The sequence below is a fragment of the Oncorhynchus gorbuscha genome, linkage group LG09 (assembly GCF_021184085.1).
Source record: "Oncorhynchus gorbuscha isolate QuinsamMale2020 ecotype Even-year linkage group LG09, OgorEven_v1.0, whole genome shotgun sequence".
NCBI lineage: Eukaryota > Metazoa > Chordata > Actinopteri > Salmoniformes > Salmonidae > Oncorhynchus > Oncorhynchus gorbuscha.
This window is the reverse complement of record NC_060181.1, coordinates 73185926-73199519: the sequence shown is the minus strand read 5'-3', so window position 1 is coordinate 73199519 and position 13594 is coordinate 73185926. Positions and strand designations below refer to the sequence as shown.

The window sequence follows — 13594 nt, the reverse complement described above, 5'->3', positions numbered from 1 at the left end:
ATAATGTGTCCCTGAACGAAGGGGGGTTGGGGGGAGGGGTCAAAATCCAAAGTAACAGTCAGTTTCTGGTGCAGTGTATCATCTCCTCATGGACTGCACCAGATTGCTCAGTTCTTGCTGTGAGATGTTACCCCACTCTTCCACCAAGGCACCTGCAAGTTCCCGGACATTCCTAGTGTAACTCCGGCAGTTTCCATCCTGTACTTGTCCTGCAGGTCTGATGTACCGATCCTGTGCGGGTGTTGTTACACGTGGTCTGCCACTGCGAGGACGATCAGTTGTCCATCTTGTCTCCCTTTCTTAGGAGTCTCACAGTACAGACATTGAAATGTATTGCACTGGCCACATCTGCAGTCCTCATGCCTCCTTGCTGCATGCCTAAGGCATATTCACACAGATGAGCAGGGAACCTGGGCATCTTTCTTTTGGTGCTTTTCAGAGTCAGTAGAAAGGCCTCTTTAGTGTCCTAAGTTTTCAGAACTGTGACCTTAATTGCCTACTGTCTGTAAGCTGTTAGTGTCTTAACGACCGTTCCACAGGTGCATGTTCATTAATTGTTTATGGTTCATTGAACAAGCATGGAAAACAGCGTTAAAACCCTTGACAATGAAGATCTGTGAAGTTACTTGGATTTTTACAAATTATCTTTGAAAAACAGGGTCCTGAAAAAGTGACGTTTCTTTTTTTCTGAGTTTATAAGCACCCACCAAATGATATAGTATTATGTTCGCTCGTAAGAGCAGCAACGGCAGGGAGTACCTTTTTGTAGCTTTCGTAAAAACTAAAGAGCCAAGCACTCCTACAATGAGAAGTTCTAGCTCTTAATTTTCTGTCTCTCAAATTGCACCCTATTCCCTATATAGTGCACTACTTTTGATCAGGGCCCAGCCTGAAGTGCACTATATAGGGAATAGGGTGCAATTTGACATTCAACCCTAGTCGCTCTAGAAGGCTCATTAACAACTGAAACTGCCATAGAAGTGGTGTGGTCCTAGATCAGGGATTGGCAACTTGCGAGCAAAACATTTTAGCGACCCACCTTTGACAGCATAGAGAAAAAATTGGGTGCCCCCCCCGTTCGGTAATTGGACCATGATTACTAGAAGTTTAGATAGCTGGCTAGACTAATTTACATGGACAAATTGAGTGACTATCAGTGACTGACATAACAGAAAAACTGCTGATGCACAACCACATTTCGAAAATTGCACCTTGTGTATTATACTAATCTAACTCTCAAAAGTAAAAAAATAAAATGTGGCAGACAGGGCCCTCCAGTTGCCCATCCCTGTCCTAGATTGTATTGCTCTAGTGACCACCCCCCACACACACACACACCCCTCCCCAAAACACATCTTGTCACTTACCCTCAGCTCCCAGAGAAAAGTAGTCTTCAAAGCTGCAGCCATTCTTTAGCACTCCTGTAGAGTACAGTTAGTTAAATTGTGTTTGTGAGTGTCATCTTCCATAGAGGGGTCATATTAGTTTGTAGGCCAAACCATTCAAACGCAACAGATGATAGATATCCTTAGAAGACCAATTTTAGGGATGGTCTGACAAACACTACTGTAGGTCTGCAACCTTGGAAGACCGACACCGGTGGATGCGGTACATACTGCAAAAAACGTACTGCATCTCTAGCATAAACAGACGGACTTTGATGTTTTATTTATTATGCTAATTAGATTTCCGCAAGACATCAACTCTAGCGGGTTAAGCACACAAATAGAACTGTTTGTTTTACATTTCATTTTACCTTTACTTAACTAGGCAAGGCAGTTCAGAACAATTTTTTATTTACAATGACGGCCTACCCCGGCAAAACCCTAACGACGCTGGGCCGATTGTGCGCCCGCCCTATGGGACTCCCAATCACGGCCGGTTGAGATACAGCCTGGAATAGAACCAGGGTCTGTAGTGATGCCTCTAGCACTGCGCTGCAGTGCCTTAGACCTCTGCGCCACTTGGGAGCCTGTATGTATAGTGCATTCGGACTCCTTGATTTTTTTCCCCCCACATTTTGTTACGTTAAAAATCCTCAATCTACACACAATACTCCATAATGACAAAGCGAAAACATGTTTTTAGATATTTTTGAAAATGGATTAAAAAATATATATAAAAACAATACTTATTTACATAAGTATTCAGAACCTTTGCTATATGACTCGAAATTGAGCTCTGGTGCATCCGGTGTCCATTGATCATCCTTGAGATGTTTCCACAACTTGGTTGGAGTCCACCTGTGGTAAATTCAATTGATTGGACATGATTTGGAAAGGCACACACCTGTCTATGTAAGGTCCCACAGTTGACAGTGCATGTCAGTGCAAAAACCAAGCCACGAGGTCAAAAGAAACTGTCCATAGAGCTCCAAGACAGGATTGTGTCGAGGCACAGATCTGGGGAAGGGCACTAAAACATTTCTGCCATATTGAAGGTCCCCAAGAATACAGTGGCCTCCATCATCTTAAATGGAAGAATTTTTGAACCATCAACACTCTTCCTAGAGCTGGCTGCCTGGCCAAACTGAGCAATTGGGGGAGAAGGGCCTTGGTCAGGGAGGTGACCAAGAACCAAATGGTCACTCTGACAGAACTCCAGAGTTGCTCTGTGGAGATGGGAGAACCTTCCAGAAGGACAACCATCTCTGCAGCACTCCACCAATCAGGCCTTTATGATAGTAGCCAGACGGAAGCCACTCCTCAGTAAAAGGCACATGGCAGCATGCTTGGAGTTTGCCAAAAGGCACCTAATGACTCTCAGACCATGGGAAACAAGATTCTCTGGCCTGAATGCCAAGCGTCACATCTGGAAGAAACTTGGCACGATCCGTACGGTGAAGCATGGTGTTGGCAGCATCATGCATTGCAGATGTTTTTCAGCGGTAGGGACTGGGAGACTGGTCAGCATCAAGGGAAAGACGAACAGAGCAAAGTAGAGAGAGATCATTGATGAAAACCTGCTCCAGAGCGCTCAATACCTCAGACTGGGGCAAAGGTTCACCTTCCAACTGGACAATGACCCAAAGCCCACAGCCAACACAACGCAGTAGTGGCTTTGGGACAAGTCTCAATGTCCTTGAGTGGCCGAGCCAGAGTCCGCACTTGAAAATAGCTGTGCAGCGACGCTCCCCATTCAACCTGACAGAGATTGAGAGGATATTCAGAGAAGAATGGGAGAAACTCCGCAAATACAGGTTTGCCAAGCTTGTAGCATCATACCCAAGAAGACTGGAGGCTGTAATCGCTGTCAAAGGTGATTCAACAAAGTACTGAGTAAAGGGTCTGAATACTTATGTAAATTTCATATTTCATTTTTTTGTGTGCAAAAAAATAAATAATTTTTGCTTTGTCATCATGGGGTATTGGGTGATGAGGGGGGAAAAAATGTTTTAATCCATTTTAGAATAAGGCTGTAATGTAACAAAACATGGAAAAAGTATAGGGGTCTGAATACTTTCCGAATGCATTGTATACCCTACAGTAGACTACATAACCATTCAAATAAAAACCTTGGCACGTGCCTGTAAAAAACATTTTGCATGGTTGACCGAACACATTTTGAACAGCCTACTACAGACAAACACTTTAAACCAAGACAAACATTTACCGTTAAATACTTTCCTACCTGGTTGGTTGGTAAATCTTACCTACTGTAGATAGCCATTAATCAAAGGGCACCAGCAGCCCATATAGTTTGCATTACCAGGAAGACCAGGCAAATACAGGGAATCCAAATGTTATTCCTTTAAGCTCAGGATACTTGTATCATGCCTGAGTCTATTTCTTACTTCGATTTAGAAGCACAATAACAGTTTGACAAAGCTACCAACTGGTAACTGGAGTGAGTGTGGGTGTATGAGTACAGAAGCTGGCTCGTACACTCCAAAGTACACTAGGGCTCCAAGGTGCGGTGTGGTGAGACAGTTGCGAAATACTCCACCAACACCCCCTTGGCGCGCACACACACACACACACACACCTCTCCACATGATCTTTTTCCATATGAGAGTAAGTTTTATAAAATAGGACTGATGTTATAGTAGAGGGGAATTCACCCTTTGACTGAGTGCTGCTCTGTTCATCCAGAGAGGCCCCGAGAGGAGTCCTGTGAAGAGACATAAATACACCGTTAGGCGGGAACCAACTCAATATACTTAAAAATGACAAAAACCTGTGTAGAAATAATGGACCTATATTCATACAGAAGACTGAATGTGTCCCCCGGGGCTAAATGAGTTCAACACCCCTGGTCTCTAGTGTCCTACTAACACTGTGCTGGCTCATTTCCTCACACAGGAAGACCCATACACAAACACTACAACCGTTTTATCTTTTTGTCAACTACCCACATATCAGCAGATCAAGTCACACCCAATCCTACTGTACAGTAGTACTATAGTTACTGTATCATGCAAATCTTGTTTGACATAAAGATCCCACACACAGAACAATGCTCTCGTTGGCTGGCCCTTGCTCCATATCCGTCGCCAAACCCACTGGGTCCAGGTCATCTATAAGTCTTTGCTAGGTAAAGCCCCACATGTCAGCTCACTGGTCACCCTAGCAGCATCACTGAAAAATCACTGAAGCTGGAGACTCATATCTCCCTCACTATCTTTAAGCATCAGCTGTCAGAGCAGCTCAGATCATTGCACCTGTACATAGCCCATCTGTAAATAGCCCATCCAACTACCTCATCACCATATTGTTTTTTTTCTCCTTTGCACCCTAATATCTCTACTTGCACATTCATCTTCTGCACATTTACCACACCAGTGTTGAATTGCTAAATTGTAATTATTTCGCCACTACTGCCTATTTATTGCCTTACCTCCCTAATATTACCTCATTTGCACACACTTTGTATCATTTTTTTTTCTATTGTGTTATTGACTGTACGTTTGTTTATTCCATGTGTAACTCTGTGTTGTTGTTTGTGTCGCACTGTTGTGCTTTATCTTGGCCAGGTCGCAGTTGTAAATGAGAACGTGTTCTCAACTGGCCTACCTGGTTAAATAAAGGTGAAATAAAACATATAAAAATAAATAGCATGTGCTACATTGCTATTGTTTGCCCTTAGACTAGAGCAGGGCTCTCCAACCTGAATCAGTTTATCAACCAGCTAATTATTAGAATCAGGCGCGCTAGATTAGGGTTTGAGTGAAAACCTACAGGCCGGTATCTCTCCAGGAACAGGGTTGGAGAGCCCTGCTCTCGTCTAAGGTAGCACGTTACATAACATCCCTAACCCTGCTCTAGCTGGCTCCTAGGTCTCTACCTCACCTCTCCGTCTATAGATCAAACTACATATGGTCACTATCCCAGACCTATGCTTTCTGATGTGACCTACTCTATTCAAATCTTACTGTACTTCTATAATGAGTCAGTCAGACCAACTCAAGTCTATATGCTAATTCTTCATGTAACATCTAGGTTAACTAAACTTGGAACAGACGTCTGTAGGCCTATACCAGCGCCTTGCCATAATGAATATTTCATAAAAGGACATTATTGACATTGTGTAAAACCCTCAATCAACATCATGTGATTTTCTGTTTGCGCTCTCCCACTATCTCACTCGGTCTTACTCATGTACATAGGTTCGTGGGGGATTTTCAACCAACTAGAATATTTGACTGAATAAATGATCCATGGTAATGTTTGTTTAACTTGCGCACTAAAGTACAGCGATGAACCCTAGTAAACCCTAATAGTAAGCAACATCCTTCCGGGAGCCATTTAACCTGTCACGCAGGCAAACTCAAGCAGGGATTTTTATTTATTTTTTAATATACTTCAAATCATACTTAATATTTTAAGTATATTTAATATTATCAAATTGGAACAATTTTAAATACATTTAATGTCAATTTGATTTGTATTTTATTAGCACTTAAATATATTTAAAATGATATAAATTGGGACTTTATGTACCTTCTTAGTATCAGATGAAGAGCAAAACAAATATTATTTGAATGCACATTTTATGTGTATTGCTCATAAATTAGAAATATAAAATTTTATTGTGATTAGAATTCCTATATTTTCTTTGCAAAAAATAAGTGTATTTATAATGTGTTTCAAGTATACTTTTACAAATACACCGACTCATTAACCACATTAGCTATTGGAATTGAGCCAATGTTATGCCAATGTTATTATTACATGCTATTTACAAGTAACACTTTTGAGAACTGTGCACCATTTGTATTTAACACGTTTGGTGGTTCACATTAAGGACCCAGGCCTTCCTCATTAACATTTCAATACATGTGTAATATGGAATGTGTAATTAAAAGTACAACATTATTCAGTTTGAAAATGAACATCAAAACATTTGAATAAACTAAATGAGAAACAATATCATATTATAAATCAAACCTTCAACTGCAAAAAAAAGGATGCTATCATTTTCAACTTTTGCTGCACTCTTCTGAACAGGAATTCAGAAAGTACTTCAAAACACATTATTGGCTGTGAAACTACAGTAACTTGCAACATAATTCATACCCCTTGGATGTATTCACATTTTGTTGTTAAAGTGCGATTAAAATTGATTAAAATACTATATTAAAGTGGAAGATATCTATAAAAAGAATAAAGATCGCTAGAAATGAAATATAAAATAAACTAAAATATAGTAATTGCGTACGTATTCAACTGCCTGAGTCAATATATGCTGGAAACACCGTTGGCAGCCATTACAGCTGGGAGTCTTCCCGGACAAGTCTTGAAGATTATCTCTTTATTCTTTTCAGAATTCTTCATGCTCTGTCAAGATGTTCGTGCTCATGGCTACACAGAAATGTTCAAATCTTGCCATAGATTTTCAAGCAGATTTAAGTCAAAACTTTAGTGCCTTGTTTGTTAAATACAAAATGTATGTTTTGGAATTCTGAATATTTATATTATTATTTTCATTCTGTCATTTAAATCATTTTTTTTGTGGCGTCACTACAATGTTGTTGATCCATCCTCAGTTCTTCTATCACTGACATTCAACTCTGTAACTATATTACAAATACCAATGGCCTCATGAGCAGTTTCATTCCTGTACTGCAGCTCAGAAGGATGACCATCTTTGATTTGTCTGGGTGGATTAATACATAATCCACAGCATACAGTAGTTATGAACTTCACCATGCTTAAAGAGATATTCAATGTCTGATTTGACATTGTTACCGATCTACCAATCACTGCCCTTTTATGAGGCTTTTTGTAGTTGAATCTGTGCTTGAAATTCAATACTTGACTGAGGGAACTCACAGATGTATGTATGGAGGAACCGTAATGTTTTTTATGCCAAAACAAAGAGGCTGAACACTTATGCAATGACTATATTATAATTATTATTTCATTGTTTTCTTCCACTTTGACATTAGAGTATTTAGAGTTAATTGTTGACAACAAATGACAAGTAAATCCAGTTTAATCCCGCTTAACACAAAATGTGAAGAAATATTAATACTTTTGCAAAGCACTGTATCACGCAAGCAGTTTCATTTAAAACAAAATCTATGCTACAACTTAAAAACAACTCCAAGTGTATTTTGGAATGTGTTGAAGTTTGATAATATATTTATAGTATGAAAAAACAATGAATATAAAGTACACTTTTAATAAGTGTGTTGAAGTGTAGTGATATTATAGTTATACTATAAAAATACATCTCGTATTTGAAGTATATTATTTTAATGTTTAATATATTTAAGTATACTAAACAAGCTGTAAAAAGTAACCAATAGTCATACCAAACAATGCCTATCCCGAGAAGTTAGCCATCCAGTCCCATTTAACCACAAGTCTTTTTTCAAATGATGTCTAACTGCATGTCTTTGAGGATGGCCTAGAAGTGACAATGACAAAATAGTAAGTATTTACTTTCCTCACTATGCTGACTGAGCTAGTCACTAGGCATTCCACACCAGCCACCCTGATATACAGTGACAGTCAAGAGTTTTATTTACATGCAAATGTAAAGGTTTCATTATAATGCAACACTACAATACCTGCAGTCCTTGAGCCAGCTCGCAATCTTCTTAGGGACGGGCCCTGAGAGAAAAAAAAACTGAGCAATTCAAAGCCATGTACAACTGTTCAGTTTTTTATAAATGCAATTTAACATTCAATCTACAATGTAGATTACAACTGGATAAAAATAAATAATAATCTGTTTGCTGTTGCAGGATTTTATTCCCTTTTGGGCTTGGTAATTATATAGCAACAAGACCTTAAGTAGGCTTTATTGTTTCATCGTGACTTCCATGGAGCTGTACTGAGCTGTAAAAAGCCAAACTATAATTATTTCTGACTGCTGCTCCCTCTGTAGCTCATCCCAACGTACCAGGCTCCTCGGCCGGGGCTGTCTTCTCCTCCATAGTGGGATCTGGACACAGTGTCTTCTCGCTGCAACCCTCCTGATCCTGGGTGTCCTGGCTCTCAGAGAGGCCCTGCCAGGAGTCTCTGCTCTGGATCCAGGCCTTCCTCATTATTGTCGCTGCCTTCCATGGGTGATCTATGCTGGGGCTCGCAGCAGTTTCACACTGCTCCATGGTCCGCTCCTGGATCCACAACTCCTCCTCTCCCCTGGCCTGGTCGCTACAGCAGGGGGCAAGTCACCTGTAGCAAATAGGAGGGAGTGGATTGTTATGAAACTAGATGGTAGCCACACACACACACACACACACACACACACCTTGCACAAACAAGCCTAATTTAACAATACAAAACACACCTTGCACAAACAAGACTAATTTAACAATACAAAAGAAAGGTACGAAAACATGCCCATGCTTGTAATATAACATCATCCTGTATGCTGACAGAACAGAACAGCGTTGAGCTGTAAATGAGCAAATATCCAATAACGGAACTGACTTTGGAAAATAAGTTGCTATATCATACAAAAAAGATAAAACAAGACTACACACAATTTGTTTCTTTCCATAACTTAGATGGCTAAATGAATTACGACCAGAACACCAAATTAATAAATGTGACAACCTCTTCAAGAACAAGAAGCAGAAGAACAAAACAATCCGCACGACACACAACACTAATAATACCTGGTGGGAATTCCTCCTTCTGACAGAATTATATCCTAAGAATTCTTCCAAGAATACTAAGGTCACTTCCAAAGCCATCAAATGTAAAAGTAGTTCCCACTCAGCCAGGCAGAGATGTGGGACAGAGGCAGACAGGGTGGATGGATGGATAGATACAGAGAGCAAGAAGTCCAACTGACAACAAGTGGAGCAGAAAATGTTGGTTTAGTTGAAAGATTGCGTGCTGGTGCAGAGTCATTTCCTGTTGTGGATCAGCTCTTTCTGAAAGGGAGGATAGAGGGATAGACAGAAGGAGGGAGTTCTCACTGGAGTGTATAGGCCAAACCTCGAGGGACAAGAGGCGGCGGCTATTATTATGTTACTTCTATTTCCAGAGTAATCATCTGAAATAATAAAGGAATGTAAATAAATAAAACAAACACAAAACTCTCAAAACTATGGCGGTGACAGACAGCTATCTAAATGTGTGGGAATCTAAAAAGGGGTAATTAGAAAATACCATTAACTAATAGTATTGTCTATTTAAATGAGGTACAATGAGACATCTTGACAATGCAGAGTGTCGAACTTAAAACACTTCTGCAGATAATGAACTGATATTCACTTGACAGTTTGTGCTGCCATTTTGTGAAGAGGGAGCATGGAGTATATACGGATGGGGGGAGGGGTTGGATAATTTAGCACTTTTCAAACAACTTAAGTATCATACCCAAGATTTTAAGCAAATTTTTGTCAATTGTGTATCTACAGTGCATTCGGAAAGCATTCAGACCACTTGACTTTTTCTATATTTTGTTACGTTACAGCTTTATTCTAAAATGTATTTGTTTCTCATCAGTCTACACACAGTACCCCATAATAACAAAGCAAAAGCAGTTTAGATTATTTTGCAAACGTATGTAAAAAAAAAAGAAGAAATATTACATTTACAGTATTCAGTATTCAGACCCTTTACTCAGTACTTTTTTAAAGTACTTTTGGCAGCGAATACAGCCTGGAGTCTTCTTGGGTATGGTATGATGCTACAAGCTTGGCACACCTGTATTTGGGGGGTTTCTCCCATTCTTTTCTGCAGATTCTCTCAAGCTCTGTCATGTTGGATGGGGAGCGTTGCTGCACAGCTATTTTCAGGTCTCTCCAGAGATGTTTGATCTGGTTCAAGTCCGGGTTCTGGCTGGGCCACTCAAGGACATTCAGAGACTTGTCCCAAAGCCACTCCTACGTTGTCCTGGCTTTGTGCTTAGGGTCGTTGAACTGTTGGAAGGTGAACCTTCATCCCAGTCTGAGGTCCTGAGAGCTCTGGAGCAGGATTTCATCGAGGATATCTCTGTACTTTGCTCCATTCATCTTTTCCTCGATCATGGTCTGAGAGTACTTCAGGTGCCTTTTGGCAAACTCCAAGTGGGTGGTCATGTGCCTTTTACTGAGGAGTGACTTCCGTCTGGCCACTCTACCATAAAGGCCTTATTAGTAGAGTGCTGCAGAGATGGTTGTCCTTCTGGATGGTTCTCCCATCTCCATAGAGGAACTCTGGAGCTCTGTCAGAGTGACCATTGGGTTCTTGGTCACCTCCCTGACCAAGGCCCTTCTCCCCCGATTGCTCAGTTTGGCCAGGCAGCCAGCTCTAGGAAGTGTTGGTGGTTCCAAACTTCTTCCATTTAAGATGGAGGCCACTGTATTCTCGGGGACTTTCAATGCTGCATAAATGTTTTGGTGCCCGTCCCCAGATCTGTGCCTCGACACAATCCTGTCTCGGAGCTCTACGGACAATTCCTTCGACCTCATTGCTTGGTTTTTGCTCTGACATGCACTGTCAACTGTGGGACCTTACGTAGACAAGTGTGTGCCTTTCCAAATCATGTCCAATCAATTGAATTTACCACAGGTGGACTCCAATCAAGTTCCAGAAACATCTCAAGGATGATCAATGTACACTGGATGCACCTGTGCTCAATTTCGAGTCTCATAGCAAAGGGTCTGAATACTTATGTAACTAAATTTGTTTGTTTTTTGCAAAAATGTCTAAAAAACTGTTTTCGCTTTGTCATTATGGGTTATTGTGTGTAGATTGATGAGCGTAGTGTGTACAGCGCAGTACATCACTAAAGAGCTACCTTCCTGTAGGTTCACTCCAACCCCATTTGTAAATAACCGGATTCATTTTATCAACCAGGTAATTATTAGAATTAGGTGTGCTAGATTAGGGTTGGAGAGAAAATCTACAGGACAATAGGTCTCCAGGAAGAGAGTTGAAGAGCCCTGATATAGGGAATATGGTGCCATTTGGGATGCAGCATGAGAGACAGATTAACAGAGGAAGTAATCGACTGTACCAGCTTTAAATCATCTGCGCCCAAAGACACTCTAAAAATTAGGGGTTTAACAAGGGTTCTTCTAAGATCTAAGTTCTTCAGAGAACCTTAGGGTTCTTGGCACTGAAAATTGCCCTCAAAATGTTCTTCCACAAACCCCATAGGAGGTCGGGTTCTTCGAGGAACCGCCATAGTTGGTGAGGGTTCTTGCAGGAACCTAACTGCCAATCTAAAATGCTTGAATTTGAAAGGACAACATGTGCAGGCACTTAAACTAAAATGTTTAAGATCTCCTCAATTTAAGGTAAGATTTGTCCCTTATATGATCTAAATTGCTATCGTTTTGTGATGATACCATCGATCTTTTAATATCTGTGCAAATATTTCTAAAACAGTAAATGGACACAATTCAATGGATTTCAATCAAAAAGGTAAGAATATGTACTGTATGCTATAAGAATATAAAGGCTAGCTTTTATTTATTTAACTAGGCAAGTCAGTTAACACATTTTTATTTACAATGATGGCCTACCCCGGTCAAACACTGAATACGCTGGGCCAATTGTGCGCCGCCCTATGGCCTGATGTGATTCGGCCTGGATTCCAACCAGGGACTGAAGTGATGCCTCTTACACAGATGCAGTGCCTTAGACCGCTGCGCCACTCGGAAGCTGCATTGGATGCAGATGATTGAACTGCTCACTTTTGTGTCTGTAGGTATACAGACGAGGAGGCATACAAAGGTATGTCTATTGGTATGTTATGGAGATCACATGTACCACCCTCCTCCCTTACCTCTTCAATGAAAACCCCATAGGCCTCTACAATATGGATACGGTATGTGCATTCACATTTACCACAAAAACCAAGGTATGAAAACTGTTGTGTGCATGTTTAGTTAAACATCTGTATAATCACTATTTTTGGGATTCAGACTTCTCCATCCCTACACCTCTGATGAATATAACAAGAAACCTGTTCAAATGACCATGCACTGCAAAATCATTCTGGCTATGGATACGGAGAACATCAACACGCAAGAGGATATACCCATTGAACTTGGGGTTTTGCTGGGCGTTTATCTCGCATTTTGATTTTTTTGTTGTTCTGCGTTGCCACTAAAGTCATAATAAAACACTGACAACTAAAATAGTGTTATGCGTATTATCAATATCATAATAACAATAATAAAAGGGGAGGGGGAGTTCAGATATTAACCCCAAAAGGTTCGTCGAGGATCCATTAAGAGGGGTTCTTCTACGAACTTATAGGGGATCCCCCAGTTCCAATTTTAAGAACCCCTAAAGGATACTCCAGTAACCTTTCATTTTTAGTGTATAAAGATTTTTTTTTTTTAACTAGGCAAGTCAGTTAGGAACAAATTCTTATTTACAATGACAGCCTAAGGTCTCAGATGCAGATGGAATGTTGGATAAAAGAGTGAGAAAGGGAAGAGGGAAAGCGAGATTAGTGTAATGTGAGTGGAGGCTTTATTATAGCAGCTGTGTTGATAATCAGTCTTTGCACTTACAGGCCTATCCACCGGATCAGACACTCAGACACTTACACCACTCATACTGACTAACGGACCCATTTGAGTTTGCATCCCAAATGGCACCCTGTTCCCTGTATAGTGCACTACTTGACCATATCCCATGGGTAGTATTGCACTATGTAGGGAATAGGGTGCAATTTGGGATGCAAAGCTTGCCTCAAGCCAAAATATGACTATTGCGTATAAGGGTGTGCTAAGCCAGGCAATTGAAGCTGCTGCCTCTGGTCCATACCTCCTTATAAATATTTTGAAAGTGCTGATACTGCAGAACAATAGTAGATTACTGAGCAGACTCTTTCCTTTCCCAGTCTGAAATGCAGCCAAACCAACCACAGCACAGAGACTGGAGGGAAACTGAAAGGCAGCCAAACAAACCACAACAGTAGCCTCGTCGCGAACCAGGGAAGTTCCATGGCAGAAATGAGTTTGGCCCCCGGCCAAATGGGGGAGAAGGCAACGGTCAGGGAGGTGACCAATTTACACACAGAATGTTAACCTGTTTCAAAAAGGTCTTACTCACATCCGCTACAGAGAATGTGATCACACAGTCGTCCGGAACAGCTGGTGCCCTCACACATGGGTCAGTGTTGCTTGCCTTGCAGTTGGGTTTCCCTTTGTAATCCGTGATAGTTTGCAAGCCCTGCCACATCTGTCGAG

At 40.9% G+C, this 13594-nt stretch overlaps 1 protein-coding gene across 1 annotated transcript in view; it reads right to left on the bottom strand.

Annotated features, from left to right (window-relative positions):
* The window catches only part of LOC124044432 (protein ITPRID2-like), a 66257-nt gene that overhangs the window by 36041 nt on the left and 16622 nt on the right, over positions 1–13594 (bottom strand). Inside the window, exons 2-5 of the mRNA XM_046364070.1 lie at positions 8350–8624; positions 8015–8057; positions 4061–4110; positions 1368–1421 (exon numbers count right to left, since the gene is read on the bottom strand). Coding sequence (XP_046220026.1) covers positions 1368–1421; positions 4061–4110; positions 8015–8057; positions 8350–8557 — 355 coding nt within the window. The 5' untranslated portion in view covers positions 8558–8624. The remainder of the gene's footprint in view (positions 1–1367; positions 1422–4060; positions 4111–8014; positions 8058–8349; positions 8625–13594) is intronic.